This window comes from Metopolophium dirhodum, chromosome 6 (genome assembly GCF_019925205.1).
Source record: "Metopolophium dirhodum isolate CAU chromosome 6, ASM1992520v1, whole genome shotgun sequence".
NCBI lineage: Eukaryota > Metazoa > Arthropoda > Insecta > Hemiptera > Aphididae > Metopolophium > Metopolophium dirhodum.
Genome location: NC_083565.1, coordinates 14,257,654 through 14,276,133, shown reverse-complemented (window position 1 = coordinate 14,276,133; position 18,480 = coordinate 14,257,654). Strand labels below are relative to the sequence as shown.

The following is an 18,480-nucleotide window of genomic DNA, read 5'->3' as shown; positions in this document are numbered from 1 at the left end:
TATAACTTTATTCACAATAATATCATCAAATATACTTATTTCATAGGCTCCTATCATAGACTGACTGACCGTTTTCGCTCAGAATCGTTTTTCTTATACAATGATATTATATCATTGAATTCAAATTTAACACCATCCATTACAGTGACCCACTTGTAACCTACTGTACAGCAGGGCGACATCCACTTATCCACCTTTTTGTTTTTATTTGAATATATAAAACATAAGTAACATAACATATACATAGTTATAGCCATAGATTTAAAAAATAATAATATATGAAACTATGAAAGATTATTCAGTAATTTGATATGCACTAAAGTAGTTAGTTCTGTGCTCCAGAGCGTTATATAATACCTACCTAAGTATAATGAAGATAGGCATAATATGTACTATAATATGGCACCCATATAAATTGTAGCCTTATAATATTATGTAGGTACATCGTACATGCAATGTACCTACCGATAACGCAGCCTTAAACAAACTAAAGTAAATTAAGTGTTAGAATACTGTCAAATAAAAGTCACACCCAGGTGGCTAACCCGGCTAGGTATTATATTATAAAAAGTGTAGCGAGCCGTGTATGCATATCTTATCTATATCTATGTATTTGTCCTTTTTAAAACAAAAAGACTTGTATATAGTTTTGTTGATATTACAATTATTTACAGCGACTCCACGTTTACCTCTAGGTTCTATCTTTATATGCATTATGTACCTATTTATATTTTATGTGTATACATTAATCACTAGGTTATACATACGTACCTATATCTATTGTAAAATAGGTACTTTAAAATAAAATTTAAATACTAAAATATTATAACGATAAGTCTAGAGTCTAAACCATTAGACAATGGCTTAATAAAATAACCAAGGCCGGCGAACTAAACTTCGATAACCGCGGTGAGCCGAAAGGTTAGGTATTATGATACAGAGACCAGATTGGGCCTAAAATATCTAGCTAATGTTAAAACTTTTTTGTAAACATAAATAATTCACATAAAACAACATGAAAAGCTGTTCAGATCAATATCGATTTTACAACCTTCGTGGTATAAAAATATTAAAAATTAAGATCATCTCCAAATTTCCAAACATTTAATATAATAGGTACCTGTTCAGGACTTTCAAAAAAATTTATGAAGACATCACAGTTGGCACTTTGGCCGATAAAATTATTGATTTTTCTGGAAAATGGTCGAGGATCAAGCATACCTATCATTAACCAGGAGGCTAACAAAAGAAAAGTTAATTTAAATATAGAAGCTGGTCCTGAGGAAGACGGAGACTTGGTAAAACAATTTTAAGCTAAAAATAATAATGCCTGTCAAATACTGATAATTATAGTGTGTCGTTATATCTCTATATTCGCTATGAAATTATATTATATACCTAAGTAGGTCCTACCTATCTACCTAATTGCATTCTACTAATAATTTAATATTAATTCAATGAACTCTATCGCTAAGAATCACTAGAACGTATTTGTTTTTTTAATATCTAGCTGGTAACTAGATTTTAAAAAGGTTATAACATAAAAACATGAACCATAAGTTCTTGAGTTTTCAACGAATGTGCACATAATAATATGTACTATTGTCACAGTGATACATAATGTACAGATATGAATAACCAAACAGCCGTTGTACACTTATATTACATATAAATATTAATAATATTTTGATGTCATTACTTGAAGAAGAGTAAACATAAAGAAACATATAAATCAATAATACATTAAATAATACCTATCTATAAATAATAAATGATAATAAAAAATGTCACAAATAATTGATTGAACCGCCTTTTTTTCCGAAGTTCTCTTTTTACATCCCGTTTGGAAATAAGTGGTGGCAACGCCGCATTGGAATAATCATAACAAATTTAATTTGTATTGGGTATAATACTACTACTACCTATAATAGGTGGTACCAAACGTTGACTTGGGGTAAAAAGTAAAAACAGATTTTGTTCTTTTATTGCTCGAATTTTTCCGATTATATAATGTAGTAGGTTAGGTCGAATACGGATACTTACCTATTTAAATTACTACCTACTTAATACTTATCAACCGGATTCGACTTAATTTCGTCGTCAACAAAATATATGCATGGATTCGAGTTCGCCGTTTTTTGTGAATCCAACGGCAGTCGGGCATTTATGGATTTAAAAAAAATAATACTGTACGTAGACGTTAGTATAATATATATGTATTTTTAATATAATACGTGATAATGCTTAAACAATATAATACATGAATAAATATAATAGGTAGGTACAATAAATATATTGCAACAATAAAATATACAGATGTAATCACAACAAAAACAAGTATATATTGTATAATAACTTTATTACAACAATAATATAACAATAATCAAATATAAAAAAAAAATAATTGATAGATGTCAAAATACAAAAAAAAATTACCTATATATAAAATTTATATATAGGTTGGGTTATTTTATTTAATATAATTAAATAATACTTTCACATAACTTTGGTTTATCAATCATTAACCATTTAAATTGGTAATAACTAATAAATCCATAACGTGAATGATGATAGTCGATAGATGCCGGATATGATAATCGTTTATTTCGGAAAAACGAAAGAACCTACTGTTATGTGTAAAAAAATATATATTGATTCAGGGGGACATGTCTCAGTCCAGGCAGGCACGGATCCAGAGCAAAGATTTTTTTTTTTTTTTGGAGGGGGGGTAACAATATTTTACAACACAAATATAATTATAATAAAATATTATACTAAATTTTTAATTTAAAAATGTTGTCATAATAGTAGGTACCTATAGGTAATAAATGTGATAAATAAATTATTAATTATTTAATATATAAAGTGACAATCTGAAAAGAAGTTTAGATTTTGTTTATTTGTTATTTAATATGTAATAATTATATTTATAAAAAAATATGTCTAGGGGAGCCTTGGGCCCTCATCCCCCCCAGATCTGTCCCTGAGTCCAGGGGGGAAACGTCCAGTACCGCTAAAACGCACGGGGAAAAACGTCAAAATACCATCTATTATAATTTATAGCCTATAGCCTATAGGTAGGTACACCCCTATAGTTAAAATGTGAAATTATGGTATACTTATTATATACCTATTTAAATTAAAACTCCTACTTACAAAGTTACAACTTACACACGACATAGGTACCTACCTACCCTAATGGCTACTACAATGCTACACGACATTTTTAAAATTAAGGTATATTTATATTACCTATTATTAACTAATACAGTAATACTTATGTCCTATAAATAATAAATAGATCCCAATGGTCCCATTATGGCATTATATATAGTTTATTAATTATAACGGCTAAATTAAACGTTTAATGAACGTTCGCATATTAATTTTGGATTAAATTTGGTGGTAAATTTAAATCGTGAATCAGAAGTTCATATTGCGTGACGTGACAAAATATTTTGTCATGCTAGCAACTATAGTTATAATTTATAAGTACTTTCCATTGACTTAAATCGTGGTCTTAACAAATTTAATTTGTCATGGTCTTAAACTCTTAACTATTTTTGTTTTTATAACTTAGTTGATAGGTGCTCATAATTGACTTATTATAAGTCCATAGTACTTTCAGCATAGAAAAATGACACTTTGGTAACATCATTGATATATAATCAATGGTAACACTGGTTTTCCGTATTTAAGATAACACAATCGCTTGGAGCTCACTGGCCGCGGCTGCCTGCCTGCCTTCCCACGTCTGCCCACTGCCTCACTCATTCTTAGAGAAGATAAAAACACTCCACTCACTGCCCTCACTCGAGTACTGAAAATATAAGAACTCGACTTCGTTACTCTCTTATTCCTTATTTATTATTTTCATTTTATGGTAATTGTTATACTATTTAGTCAGTGCCACACTAATCACACTCACATTCCTTACAGAAGACAGTACTTAGGACTATAGTGTACGCCTAGCACCAATAGACTAATTGTTATTGCAGTGAAAAAAGGCAATGCGATTGTTTTAGTCGTATGATATAATAACAATTTGTGGTTACATACCATCGTCGTCCAATACAATGCTGGTCAATAAATGGCATTGTAAAGTATAACGATCGAACTGTGGAAATCAAGAATAAATGGTGCTAACGGCCAACCGGAATCAACAATGGAAGCACCGTCATCGAAAAAATTATGCTGCACCGTTTGCGTCCACACGGTCAAGAGCATCCCGGTGATATTTATTTTGTGCATACTCGCGTGGTCGTATTACGCGTACGTCTATCACCTGTGCCTCAGTAAGTTGTTGTCCGAACAGGAATTATGTTAATAATAAATAATAATAATGCCTATGTGCCAATTAAAGCTACCAAGATTCGATCATTATGCCTATTTTCTCTTGTCTATAGGTCGGGTCACATCCGTCGAACTGTCGGTGCCGTATCTGCTAGTGTACCACATAATACTAGTGTTGTTCCTATGGTCGTACTTCAAAACAATTTTCACTGAGCCAAGCGGCGTGCCACCAAATGTATTGATAGATGATTTGTTGTTTCTAATAGTGACATGTTTTATCGTTTCATCAGTTTATTAACACACAGTACCTATTTATTTTATTACAGTTCAGATTACCAGAAGAAGTATTTGAAGAGTTCAATAGGAATCCTATAGACTTGAGCAGGCAGAGCGCCATTTTACGTGATTTTGCTGAAAACTTGCCTATCATGACATACACAAATACCAATGGTAATACAATTGATTTTTATCTTGAAAATGTAGCTGTTCAGTGTACTGTAGACTATGTATAACTCAAAGATTGTAGAACATTTTTTTTCAGATATTCGGTTCTGTGATAAATGTAAAATAGTCAAGCCAGACAGATCACACCATTGCAGTGTGTGTCGTAAATGTGTGTTAAAAATGGATCACCATTGTCCATGGGTGAACAATTGTGTCTCATATTCGAACTACAAGTATTTTATATTATTTTTGGCCTACGGTCTTTTAATGTGCATTTATGTGGCTGCTACAACAGTTGAATATGTTATCAAGTTCTGGGATATTACTACAGATATGGTAATATTTTAATATCGTATTATTAGAGTCTATTTAAATTTCTGATTATTAGAAAATAAATAACTAAAACCATATTTTAAATAAATAATGGTAATTCATCGTTGGTAATATTGATTCATACAAGTTACAAGGGTAATAAATAATTCATTTTAATTATTTAACAGTAATAAATAATAATGTTCAGTAAAATGTTATGAATCATTAAATAAATATTCACTTTTTTGAAGTAAAACTTCTTTCTTTAGGTGGTGTGGGTGGATAAAAAACGTAACAAAAAATGAAACGACACGTTTGTTTATTTATTTATATATGTCCATAGCAACCATTATTAAACAAAAATGTCTATCGTAAATTTCATAATTTTTTATTATATTGATTTTTCTCACTCTCTCTAATTCACTTATAATTTCACGAGCCCAATTACTTATGAAAGAAGTTTTACTTCCCAAGAGTACAATGGTGGGCTCTTACACTCACTTAATTTTATTTTATCTATCAAAGGTATTTTAATTTGAAAACTATTTAATAATTATATAATGATGTTCAATATTTTAATTTTTCTTTTGGCACCTGAAACATTTAAAATCTAACTAATAACTATCAATAATTTGAAATATAAATTAATAAAAAATGTTAGTGCGATGAGGTATATTACATTATTTTAATATAAGTACACGAGTACAAGGTGATTAACCAAATATGCTCTTCTGCATTTTTTTTTCTTTTAAGGAGTTCATAACATTACCAAAAATTTTTTTAAATTTTTTTGTTTGATAAATTATTATTGTAGTCAAAAAAATGAAAAACGTATAAATAAAAATCTGAAGTTAAAAAAATTAATATTCAATGAGATAATGAGAGCTGATAAATAGTCGTATTACTTCATACAGTCGGTATGTGTACAGCTACCTGTGTTATACATATACAAATTGTATGATTTGCACAATGATTTCATTATCTTACGATAGTATTTTAGAATATTTTTTTTTTAAATATGTTTATTTATGTATTCAGGACAATAGTACAATTTTAAATTTGATATTTTAACCTTGGGAAACGCTAATCTAGACACTTTCACACGTAAAACCACCATTCAGTCGGCTCTAGACACCTCACTCGTATTTTCAAACGCTTGTATCTCATTGAATAATTAGAGTTAAAGTGTTTGAGATCCACCATATTTTTAGATTATTACATACTTTAAATCTTTTTTTTAGTGTTCCTTTAAGAGGACGCTACAAAAGGTATAGGTTATCTTCGTTTTCAAAATATGTAAAACATAGCAAAAACTGTTTTGCGCGGGATAGAACTTAGAAGGCTGCTATTATAACTAAGAAACACAATTTTCACCAAATAAAAAGAAGAACTTTGACTGTGAAATATCGTATTATTTTTTTAATATCGGAACTACAAAAAAAGATATTCTAGTTTGAAAAACACCAAAAATAATGGATTTTTAAACAATAAGAATTTTTTTTTGTATAAGTGATCAAAAAAATAAAAACGATATTTAACAGATAATGTTTTCAATTATATTGCATATCAATTTTGGGTCTTAGCACCCCCAAAATTCATATTAGCACCCCCAAATTGTTGATAGCATCATCAAATTTTTATTTTTATTTTTACTATTTTGGCACTTGATATTACATAATACATTTGACTGGCAGCATTTGCATTTTTTAGTACATTTTTTCTGGCAATCACAACTCCAAAATCCTTGCCCAGCTGATAGTGAAAGTTGAGCAACAGCTTGACGTTTGCTTGTTATTGTATTTGGAACATCGGATATTGGAAAAATTTTACTTCGCATAAAGTAAATTGATTTCTAATGAATAATTGATTCAATGGCTGGGAGCTTTAGATCCTAATCGATAAAATTCTTCATCAATAATTTCAACAACTACAGCCAATAATGTGCAAGATTCAATTTTACATAGGTCGAAATCTGGAATTTTTACTCGCACTGTTTGACCAATAAATGCAGCAGGAAAGTTTTTATTAGATATTGTTTTCATTTTTTTTGCTTGTTTTTCCAGAGCTTGAAGTGACTCTTCTTGTCGTCGTTTAATTTTATTAGTACGTTCAAGTTATATTTTTTCATTAACTTTTTTGTTTTTATCTTTCTTCGATAAAATTTTTTTTTAGCATACGATTTATCCGATCACTACCACCATGCCCTGTTTTAATATGAGCTGCGTGTAAAATACCAAAAAGTTTGTCATTACATACGTAGTATCAAATATCTTCAGATCCACTTTCTATTGGAAAAATAAGTTTGTCTTCATTCCCAATACATACAAAGAATATCAAAACGACTCCGATAGTGGATTGATTTTTTGACAGCGATTATTTTTGGTTTCTTCACTTCTTGTAAATACGTATTGTACATTTCACGTGTTAAATAAAAAGTATTACTAGAATCTTTATTTTTAATTATTGGATTGAAAACGTCATAAAACCTTTCTATATTAGCCATATTTAAGTCAAATTAACAATAAAAATAAATATAATTAAAAATTACATTAATTAAACACAATTCAATATAAACACTACGCGCACAACACATATTACACCGTTATACAAATGGATCCGTCTATCACGTAAAATCCAAACAGATTGAACATGTACCTAATAAAACCATATCTAAGCAATAACGTATCGGTTAGTGCCACCAATCAATATATATCAGCTATTACTAAATTATATCATGATATAAGTTATATAATGTTAATCTTAAACCCGATAAAATGCAAGTCCTAAGGTAAATAATTAATATATATACATATAACGTTGTAACTACACATTGCAGTCGTAAATTTATCTTCGCAAAATAAATGTTATTAATCATTGCGAGCAAAAGTGTATATATAATTATAATTTTTACGCAGCTTATCCCTTAAATGTTATGTGTCGTGTATTGATCAGCTTTTACTAAGTCAATTTATATATCCTAGGATGTACACAATGTGTTTAGTAAAAGCCCGAATAAAATTAAGAATTTCAGCATTTACTGAGTGTAAACTGTAAAACCTGGCATTAACTAGTAAGACCTAGGTTTACCTAGTGATCGGGCATTTATGGTAACATATATATATCAACATTTACCAAACAATTTTGTATCGCTACTCTTTAAATGGTATAATAATCCATGTGTGAAAATATGGTTTTTATTTGTACTTAAAATGAATAAATATATAATTAAGAGCTAAAAGTTAGGCGAGCATGCACCTTTTATGATATGATGTATGAAATAACAATTTTGAATATTAATTGGTCAACAAAAATTGTTAATAATTAATAATTATTATCTTTATTTTCAGCGAATTCAAGATGGATCATATAAAATACATATAATATTCTTATTTTTTATTGCTTCAATGTTTTCATTAAGCTTATTCTCATTGCTTGCATATCATATCTACCTGGTTTCAAAAAACAGAACAACTTTAGGTAATTAAAATAATATTACAATCTTATAATAAATATTAAGCATTTATGAATAGTGAATTAAATTTAGTGTATGGTCAATGTGGTCATTGTTCTTTTGTTGTTAATAGTGATTTTATACTATTTCAATATATGGACCATGTAAACTGCCTTAATAATCTTATAATGAAGTTACATACAACTTATATTAATTTAATGGACCAATAATCGTATGCTAAATGTTGTTTAAAGGACCATTACCACACTATCGGTTCATTAAATGTTTAGTGATTGATTATGCATCTCGGATAGAATAGCATTGTCTAGAATTTCATTGTATACAATTTAGGTTAATATTATAAGGTTATAGAAAATGTTATAGCTATATTAGGCTTAACCTTATTATTATTTATATCAAAAGCGTATGGTTGATTTTTTAATAAATAAGTTCGCCTACTTAAGTCATGTTTTTACAAGCATCTTCATTCTTTTCAGTTTTATTATACTAAATTTAACTTATAATTTGATTAACTGCTAACATAATAAATGTTTAGTCATTTTATACTTATAATGTTTGAAAAGTTTATTTAATTCATATTTTAACTAATACAATTTTACCGAGTTAATAGTTTACGGCTATTTTACTTTAAATTAAACATAAAATATTATGTCTTATTCATTGTTTATATATTTTATTCATTATTAAATTTTTTCTTTGTTTTTTTAGAGTCCTTCCGTCCTCCTAAATTTTTGGAAGGCAGTGATAAAAATGGATTCAACTTGGGATGCTGCAGAAATATAAGGGAAGTGTTTGGTAAAGAAGTTCTTCTGTGGCCTTTTCCTATAGACACACGGTGAGTAGTAAATGGGTATTCAAAATTTAAATGCACTTACCAATTATGGAAACGTGTTAGTCATTGATAAAATAAATAAATATTATTCTCATTCATTACATATTCATCACATTTTACATTTTCTTTTATTATAACTACAGTATACTTAAATTATTAAAATTGGGCCAACAAACATTATACATTTATTTTTTAGTATATATTATTTATTATGATTGTAGAGGTAATTATTTTGATTATTAAATATAGTTTAATAGAATTGTTCACACATTTAAGAAAATAATTTTTGGTTATTAAGTTTATTTAATATAGGACTGATAATTATTGTAACACATAATGAAATGCATATAAATAAAAAATAAACTAAGAAAATATTCTTTGAATGAAATTTGGAGATTTTGAAGTATGAATTTTGTGCCAATGCCACAAAGTTACATAATATTATTAAATTATTTTTAGAGTAAATTCATTTTTGAAGTATCAATTAAAAATTAAAAATTAATATTTTTCACATTAATAAATTGCTTGGTGTTCTTGAAACCTTGCTGTCTGTATACAACCACAGGAAAAATTTAAACATTGTTAAGACTTACAATTTTAAAATGCTCATAACTTGCTAAAAATTATAGTATTAAAAAAGTCTATCTTGGTTCCTAATATTCTTACCTTTAAATTTGATCTAATATTAAAAATAACAAAATATAAAATTTGCTATGTTATGCATTAGCAAAAATAGAGTCAATACATTCAATAAGACAGTCTTCAAAATGTTAAGCTAAAATATGTTATTAACTATTATTGAAGTTTGAGTGAAAAATGTAACATTCTTTTTAAGGTCATAGAATAACTGTTGATATGTGCATCCAGAGCCACTCCAGGGGGGGGGTTGTTGAATCTGGAGTTCAGGGGCCTATTAAGTTAATTTAAAATTTTTGAAATGTTGATAGAAATACTTATTTTATATTATACCTAAATGTATATTATAATAAAAATCTTGTTGTAAAAATTGTTAAAAACATCGCTTGAAGTGGGTTATATTTTATTGTACAATTTTTATAGGGCCCTCAAAAAGCTTTAGTACAGGGGCCCAAAATTTGATGTAGGGGGTCCTGTGTGCATCCAAGTATTGCCCTGGTTTATTTATTATACCCGTATACTTAAAACTGTTGTAATAAATATTTATCATTTATAACTAACATGCTATGCCTATAAAATGTTCCTAAGAATCTAGTAGCCAGTAGACTCCTTAAATGTAAAATTTCTCAATATTCCATTTTGATTTTTTGATGTTAATCTAATGTTGATCTAATGTTAATCTAATGTTAATCTAAATGTTTTTTATTTTGTAATTACAATTTATTTAATTGTTTTAAAAGTAAAACATTTTTTTAAAGTATTAAACTATGTTTTTATGAGTTGGTAAAGTGCATTTAATTATTATGAAATGGTTTTGAAAACGTATAGAAAGGCTATATTTTGATCAGTTTTTTTTAATTTTTTTAAATGTGTAGTTTAAATTATTTGTTATTTTATGGATCAATCATTTTGGTTGTTATACTTTTTTATATTAACAGCCGTTCTTAGCGTGATCTTACCGATTTCCCATGTGAGTAGTATAAATATATTCCCGGGAATACATCTTGATATTCGTAATACGTTGCCTGATTTTAATTTTTCTGTTTTAGTTTGGGGGATGGTGTAATTTATCCGTTGGCGAGCGACCTGAAGTCTAATGATAGTGTTAGGCAATCATCAAACAAATCCAGGACACCATTTACCGTTTAGACAATTTTTATAAGCCAAGACACGATTAGACTCTTATTCTATGCACAATATAAAAATAAACAAGTATACATAAGGCTCAAATCAGTATTGTGTTGTGTTCTCTTTTATTGTTTATTTTAATCTTATTACTTAAAAAAATGCAATATTCATATAGATATATTATTAATTTTAATTTTATTGATGTTGTTAATCTATTAAGGTACATTATATTTTAATTTGTTTAATAAGGTGAGCAATTTTATATTTTTGACATTTTGTATATTTTTGGTAATGTTTGTTTACTCTACATGTTTTGAACCTGTACAAATAACGCAGTATAAAATAATATCATGAATTTTTTTTTATCTAATAAAATATACTAAAAAAAGTGTTGTTTTTACTTAATTATAATTTATAACAATTAGGTTAAATCTTTTGTTTGAACCATACAAATTTGGTATTATATTTAATATTTGAGATAATATTAAAATGTTCTACAGCTTATTAACATTGGTAATTCAATTTTAATATATCATCTAACTGCATGTATTAATACTAATGATTCTCCCACAGCCTTGGTGAAGGTGTATCATTTCCAATCAATAAAACTGTACCCGAAGCTCAAAGTCTATTATTCTCAGATGTGAACGACCAGAAAACATCAATTGGTATATTAATATATTACATTTTGATTTAATTTTACCAGACTGAGTCACTGACAATCGAACACATTGTTGTTTTTATTTTTTAGATTTCGAACATTATGATACGTCATTGTTTACATCAATCTTAATAAGGTGAATTAGTTTCAAAATTTATTTAAATCATTATATTTTTACTTGAAATTTTATCAATGTTTCAGTGATGATAACATGAGCTCGACAGATACAAATGCCCCTAAATATCAAGATCTTATTCAAATTTAGTATTAGAATTAAATATTTAATATTACTTAAAACCTTATTCCTGTGATACCATATCCTACTTTTACTCGTAAATATTGAATAATAATATAATATAATAAGTTCTTATTTTGTAATTATGTATCTCTTAAGTAAGTTCTAGTGGGATTTGGTCCAAACAGTCCAATGCATATTTTCGGTATTGCTTGTTGGGTGAGATAGAGCAATCGCACTACAAGTGTATTTTCAACAAGTACCCTTCGATCTTTAGCCGTGACCACGACACCTCCTATTTCCTGAGTCGGTAATTTAATACTTTTATCAATGTTTATTTTGACGTTTATTCCAGTGTTGGCTAAATAGATTTGTTTCAATTTGGGGATCATTAAGGTCACATATTCCACATCGTCTGATACCAGTATTAAGCATACTTCTTGTTCTACAACCTTGAAATGTACCAAAATTAGAGTGTTAATTTGTTGTTCAAACATCTATCATAGTACCATGACAATAATATTACTTGATACATTGCCTGTAGTATTAACTTTTTAAGTATTTCTTGATAGTAACATAGTCTATGCTTGCGCATTTTTAACAGTTCTTTGTTAACATCGGCCAACACAGATTTAATGTATTTATCTCTGGTATTCAATATTTCAAACTTGGCACTGGTCATTTTTTCAGTAATCATTCTATGGCCCAGACCAAAAATAATGTTTTATTCAAAAAAGTACACTTTTTAATACCTACTTACGTTGCTGATGTCCTGTTAATAAGATTTGTCTTTTTGTTGTACAACTGATTAATTTCCATTTTTTCCTTGAGTATCATCTCCTTCTTTTTCATATGATATTCATCTTCTGATTGAGTTTCAATATTTTGTATAATTTCATCTGCTTCGAACTCTATGAACTTGACCATCCTATCCAACTAAAATTATATAAAATAGTTTATGCTGTATGCAGTATGCACTTGGCAATCTTGATAGAAGGCGTTTCTATAGAGTTCAGTTTAGGAAATTGTTATGACTCTTGAGATAAATCAAAACATATTATAGTAGTGGGCATACATTTGTGAATTATTTTTTCACCACAAATACATTTGATCTAAGTACGAGTAAAAAATAAATTATTTTTTTTAAATGTCGATGGTATTGCATGTACGCTGTAATTTTCACCAGTCACCAGATCTAATAAAAAAACATTGTAAAAATATCAGGAGTGGCACTCACTTGTTTGATTTTCTGTGATTCGTTCATGTTGTAATTTTATATAGGTAATAATAATATTTGATAAGAAAAGTTATTTTTTTTTAAGTATTTCTGTCTAAAAAAAACTGCGTTAAATACTTTAATCAGTAAACACTGTTGTTGCTATAAACAACATCTGCACTAATGTAAAACCACTGCAATTGGAATGAAAATTTATTTATAAAATATAAAATTATTTATATTGATAGAATACATTTTTTTTTAAATACGCGTTAGCGTTCACGATTTAGGCGTCTTCTAATTGTTTGGGGAGCGTGTCTTCGTTGCAGTTGAACATATCGTAGTCCTTTAAGTCAACCATTTCCACGCTTTTTTCCCAAAGTTTTTTCGCCAATTCCGGGTCTTTGGCTAATGCTGATGGTTCTCTTGCCTTGCAATCGCTAAAACGCGCATTTGACAGTATAATTAAAATTTGTAAAATAAAACATATCTCCGAAAACAACATGCCTGTAATAAAGTCCTGTTTCCTCTCCGGCCTTTTCGTCTATCGAACAGTGCAAAGTGGTCTGAGCTCCTTGTTCCGGCGTCTTTACCCATGGAAAGAGAATAATGCGGCCCAACAGCCATATGCCGGGGAAGTACACTTCGTCTACCGTTCTGCCCAATTCGGTGCTCACGATTCCCGGATGTAGGCTATACACGTGAACTCCGGTCCCTTGATAGCATAATACAAGATGATTATTGTTTAATATTTAACTATAATACAGCCATTGTCTTGGTAAATATATGTGTTTTTACATAATTTGAAGCATAAAAACATGTTTTGAAAAATAATCTGTTATACATTTGTAAAGATTTCACGCATGTAAAAATAATATTTTTATGAACACATGTACATTACATTTATCGATAATATAAATATAAAAAAATCGTATTTTACACGTATATTTGATGAAATTAATTATATTGTCCGTTATGTATGTTCGTTGGTGACTTGAACGCGTCTGATTCCGCGAGTACCTACGTACCTTCGAGTCTTCGCGTCAATTCTCTCGAGAACAGCACATTAGCTAGTTTACTCTGGCTGTAAGCTGCCATAGCCGAGTAATTTCTGTCGAAGTTGATGTCTTCAAAATTGATTGAACCTCCTTAACAAAAATATTTATTTTTTTTTTTTAATTTACGGACACAATTTTTGAAACTTACTCGTATGCGCCCTTGATGACACGTTAACGATGCGAGCGGGGGCTGAGTTTCGGATTCTTGGCAATAGGAGCGAAGTAAACAGAAAGTGCCCCAGATGATTGACACCGAATTGGGTTTCGAAACCGTCCTGGGTTTTTCCTTTGGGACAAGCCATTACGCCTGCAATAAATAATATCCGTATAAGTACCTACTTATTACTCTTGCACTAGAGATTCGAGTAGCATCTAAATAACACGATTTTCACAATAACCTAATACAGCAATACCCAATACCCGCTTTCCTCCTTAAAAAGAAGAAAAGTAGAAAAAGGTATTTTATAAATGTATTTTACAAATAGTTCAAATATACCAAAGTTAAAATAATATAAATCACCATATTTAGGTTGATTTAGGTTTCATTAGACATGCAAATACAATTAATGAAATTACCTAATTGACAAAACGTGCCTCCCACCCCACGGCTAAACTCTTAATCCAAGCTTGCACACGGACCCTGTAATCGTACAAGGATAAAATCCCACCCGGGGCAAGTTATAAAAATTACTTACAATCTAATAATAGTCATAGTGATATTGAATTAAATTACACACAGTTAAAAATTCACAGGGAGCAATGGCCTCTTTGGCGGCCCCCCTGCGGTCGCCCTTGTGAGGGGTAGGCGTGTACCACTAACCGGCGTTGTTCACCAGCAGGTGAATTTGTTTTTCCTTTTGTAAAATATTTTTCGCGCAACGCTTGATCGACGCGAAAGATGCCAAATCTAATTCCTCCACGATCAGTTGTCCGAGGCCGTCGCTTTTTACTTCAGCCAAGATTTCCGACACAGCTTTTTCCGCTTTTCCTATGTCCCGACACGCCATTATGACCTTTGCACCTGAAATTTTGTTTATTGCGGTATAATAATTTATTTATTTGTTCATGTCTAATTATTGTTAATTGCATTCGATTATAGGTATAAATGTATCGCGATGAAAAAAAATATGTAATCAAACTTAGACAAAATACTTATACTTACACAACTATTACCTATACCTATCTGATTGTAATGTATTATACTATTTAGATTTGTTCGCCATACCTAGGTTAGGTTAGTACCTAAGTAGGTACCTACTTATCATATACCTAGGTACTTGTCCAGTTGTACTTATTAAACAATATGTATTTTAATTATTTATTATATTATCATAATAATACTTGCTGTTATTATTAGTTACTAGTTACTACTATACCTATTATTAACTATTGTTTAGTACGGCGTAGTGGTAATTCCAAATTTGGTCCCGGATTGTTTCACAGGGTATATCCGCATTGTTTCCGGTTACAATTTATTATTACTTAAATATTTTATAGCTTTTTAAAATTAATTGGTTAGAACTTACAATTTTAAATTATTGCAATCGAAACACAAATAAAAATAAAAATGTTCAGGTATACCTATTCAAACGTGTTATATTATTTATATTTGTAATTTGTCTATTTAAAACTAATATCAATGTAAATATTGTTTTTTTTTTTTTTTTTTTTTTTTTTTATTGGGTAACCCGCGGCAACATAGGCCATTGGGTGTGGGGAGGGCACTGTAGGTTTTTTATATTTGGAAGGTTTGGTAGGTTTTATATTGGGAAGGTTGGTACACGTGTGTGTTGTGTTTGGCAGAATTTCTAATGGGGCACCCGTAGGTTTCTGCCGTGCCCCGGGGTGGGGGGATGGCGGCACTTGTTCTCCGGACACCGTGACTTGCACGGAGAAAAATGCCGCCCATATTGTTTATTATTTATTATATTATATTATATTTATCTTGGACTTATTTGTTTTTCGTTGTACATTTAAATTCACAAGTTTTATTAGTGTGTCCAATGTAAACAAAATAGGCCCAGAAATTAAGGTTATAGAAAAATCACAGTAAAAACCGATTTCTATATCGATTTTTAAGTGTGGAAACCAATATTCAGATGTAGCTGTTTATTATCGTACCTACCTGACTGGCACTATTAAATTATAACTTTTTTCCAACATTTTAGATTTATACGATTGCCAATTCATAATGAATGGAAAATTAAGCTTGAATCATAGAATAATTATAGGTTAGGTAAAAATAAAATAGTTGTAAACGGTGACAAAATAAAAAATTATTCTACTTGAACGTATGACAAAAATTATATGATTATAAATAATTTAAGAAATATACTCGTCAGCCAATTCTCAAAAATAATATTTTGAAAAAGGTTATTACGTTCCAAATAAATTTATTTTAAAAAATATTGATATTTTAAAAAATGAACAACTTGACTTGGATAAATGTTTTTACCCTTTTGGGGGTATAATTGTTCTTATAATCAGATTTACAAATTGGCTATTTTGATTTTATCCAAAAAAATTTAAACCAAATTTAAAATATTTTATTTTCATTATTCAAAAACAAAAATTTTTTTTTTATATTATACGTGAATACAAGTGACTATAAATTATATACACTATTACTTATTAGCCGTGTATCCCTCTTCTCCGGAGTTAAGGGTAGATGCTTAGTTTTTGAAGATCACAGCCCACGGGTGTAGCAGAGTACAAGTAGTACGATTAAATTGAATTATAGGTATATGAATGAAATGTACTATGTACTTATGAGTTTTAGTAAATTAACCTGGAAAATAAGATTTTAAATTGTTGTTTGCTATTGCTAATTGTTTCTACCTCGCAGGTGAAACATAAACGACAAGTCAGTTACCCGACTGGTGAATCGTTGCAGAGGTATTTCTGCAAATATAGATACCTATATATGAATATGGCTATAACGATGGTATCCCGCTTCTCAAAAAATTTCCGCCAGTTTTTGCTCTCCCAGAAGGTCAGAAGTCGGAACCCACTCACCCACGACAGGTCTGCGCTGGGCTATATATAGCATAATATTGTTATCTTATAAGTTACAGGTAATAATTATGAGACTCACCTAGTGCGTAAAATTGTTTGGCTGTGATTTTGCCGATGCCCGTGTTCGCCCCTGTCACGATGGCGATCTTGCCGTCCAGTCTGGCCGAACTTGTGCATTTTCCGCTAAACATTTTTACGTTGAGAGCGATTAAATTTTCACAAACCAATTTGAATTAGATAACAACAATATTATGGATAAGTTATAGTTGCATAAATATATCATAATATTACACGCACGACGCACATGTTGGTGCTCGAACAGTCGAACGGCGAATGTGTGTAATGTGTATGGGTAACCTACCGCATAACCATTATAATATAAAACTTTTAACTTATCGTGCCCTTCGTCGAAACATTCTACAGCTCAACAGCTGACACAATACTGATAGTAATAAAGCCGAACAATTCAATGATAATACCGACAGCCATCACACCCGGCGTCATCGTTTTAATTTTAAGTAATCAAATATATTATCTCATATTCTCATAACTCGTAACAATTAACATTACACAAGATCATAACAATTAAAAAGTAGGTATTATACTATTACAATTTACAGTGCCTGTACGGCTGTACTCTGTTAGTTGTAATGTTGTATACGTTATACGAATAAAAATATATACTATCAAATATTGAACAACTAAAATAAAATAATAATACGTAAACTACTTTTATACATATATTTTATTTGAACAAACTTCTGTTTCTATTTCAAAAATGAAAAAATCACTAATACCTACTAGGCCGCCGACCATAGATACAAGTAATAGGTAGTTTCTATTATAAATTTTACCATTGTCCATTTGGTTGAATTAATTGTTTAATAGAAACTCCGTGGACCTCACACGATCAATGTCGTTTACAAAATATAACGACCTCACGCATACGATATAACATACCCTCGTGGCCTCGTGTAGGCATGTCTTACGATCGTACATCGTGGCGAATTTGGGTCCGGAAGATTCAATTATATGTGGTTAAGTAAGAGGACGCTTCCAAGCCTTCACACACCCATAAATAGTTTAATATTATAATTAATTAATTACTCAACAACTAGCAACGGTTTACGATGTAAAAACAGAAACGATATTATAATCACAAAATACCCAAATAAACC

The 18,480-nt window shown here is 29.6% G+C and overlaps 3 protein-coding genes across 5 annotated transcripts; 1 reads left to right on the top strand and 2 right to left on the bottom strand.

The window, feature by feature from the left end:
* The first annotated feature begins 3,732 nt into the window (after nt 1-3,732).
* LOC132946037 (palmitoyltransferase ZDHHC20-A-like) lies at nt 3,733-13,161 on the top strand. 3 transcript variants are annotated; one of them, XM_061015858.1, is made up of 10 exons: nt 3,737-3,883; nt 3,940-4,295; nt 4,407-4,528; nt 4,620-4,743; nt 4,820-5,073; nt 8,397-8,526; nt 9,230-9,356; nt 11,691-11,785; nt 11,869-11,914; nt 11,980-13,161. In XM_061015858.1, the coding sequence occupies exons 2-10, from the start codon at nt 4,166-4,168 to the stop codon at nt 12,041-12,043; spliced, it is 1,092 nt and encodes a 363-aa protein (XP_060871841.1). In that variant the 5' UTR covers nt 3,737-3,883; nt 3,940-4,165; the 3' UTR covers nt 12,044-13,161. The 3 variants fall into 3 exon arrangements, with proteins under 3 accessions (XP_060871842.1, XP_060871843.1, XP_060871841.1); XM_061015859.1 differs by having other exon boundaries at nt 3,733-4,295; nt 4,835-5,073; XM_061015860.1 differs by lacking the exons at nt 11,691-11,785; nt 11,869-11,914; nt 11,980-13,161 and adding an exon at nt 11,039-11,540 and having other exon boundaries at nt 3,735-4,295.
* On the bottom strand, nt 12,157-12,940 carry LOC132946040 (V-type proton ATPase subunit E-like). Its single transcript, XM_061015863.1, has 3 exons — nt 12,774-12,940; nt 12,540-12,711; nt 12,157-12,465 (listed from the first exon to the last, which is right to left on the bottom strand). Exons 1-3 carry the CDS (start codon nt 12,938-12,940, stop codon nt 12,157-12,159), a joined length of 648 nt encoding a protein of 215 aa, XP_060871846.1.
* Nucleotides 13,162-13,424: 263 nt separating the features above from the next.
* Nucleotides 13,425-17,662, bottom strand: LOC132946039 (retinol dehydrogenase 12-like). Its single transcript, XM_061015862.1, has 6 exons — nt 17,382-17,662; nt 15,108-15,308; nt 14,436-14,594; nt 14,258-14,377; nt 13,737-13,944; nt 13,425-13,669 (listed from the first exon to the last, which is right to left on the bottom strand). Exons 1-6 carry the CDS (start codon nt 17,491-17,493, stop codon nt 13,516-13,518), a joined length of 954 nt encoding a protein of 317 aa, XP_060871845.1. The 5' UTR covers nt 17,494-17,662; the 3' UTR covers nt 13,425-13,515.
* Nucleotides 17,663-18,480: the final 818 nt, after the last annotated feature.

Bases quoted from the DNA above. Each gene is read 5' to 3' on its own strand.
- LOC132946039 (XM_061015862.1), bottom strand. From the start codon at position 17,493: ATGTTTAGCGGAAAATGCACAAGTTCGGCCAGACTGGACGGCAAGATC. The intron at 15,309-17,381 runs GTGAGTCTCATA...ACAAAATTTCAG, and splicing joins CAAACAATTTTACGCACTAG to GTGCAAAGGTCATAATGGCG. The intron at 14,378-14,435 runs GTAAGTTTCAAA...ATTTTTGTTAAG, and splicing joins GTCATCAAGGGCGCATACGA to GAGGTTCAATCAATTTTGAA.
- LOC132946037 (XM_061015858.1), top strand. From the start codon at position 4,166: ATGGAAGCACCGTCATCGAAAAAATTATGCTGCACCGTTTGCGTCCAC. The intron at 4,296-4,406 runs GTAAGTTGTTGT...TCTTGTCTATAG, and splicing joins CGTCTATCACCTGTGCCTCA to GTCGGGTCACATCCGTCGAA. The intron at 5,074-8,396 runs GTAATATTTTAA...CTTTATTTTCAG, and splicing joins GGGATATTACTACAGATATG to CGAATTCAAGATGGATCATA.
- LOC132946040 (XM_061015863.1), bottom strand. From the start codon at position 12,940: ATGGTCAAGTTCATAGAGTTCGAAGCAGATGAAATTATACAAAATATT. The intron at 12,712-12,773 runs GTAAGTAGGTAT...TCTGGGCCATAG, and splicing joins ATTAACAGGACATCAGCAAC to AATGATTACTGAAAAAATGA. The intron at 12,466-12,539 runs GTAATATTATTG...GTACATTTCAAG, and splicing joins TACTACAGGCAATGTATCAA to GTTGTAGAACAAGAAGTATG.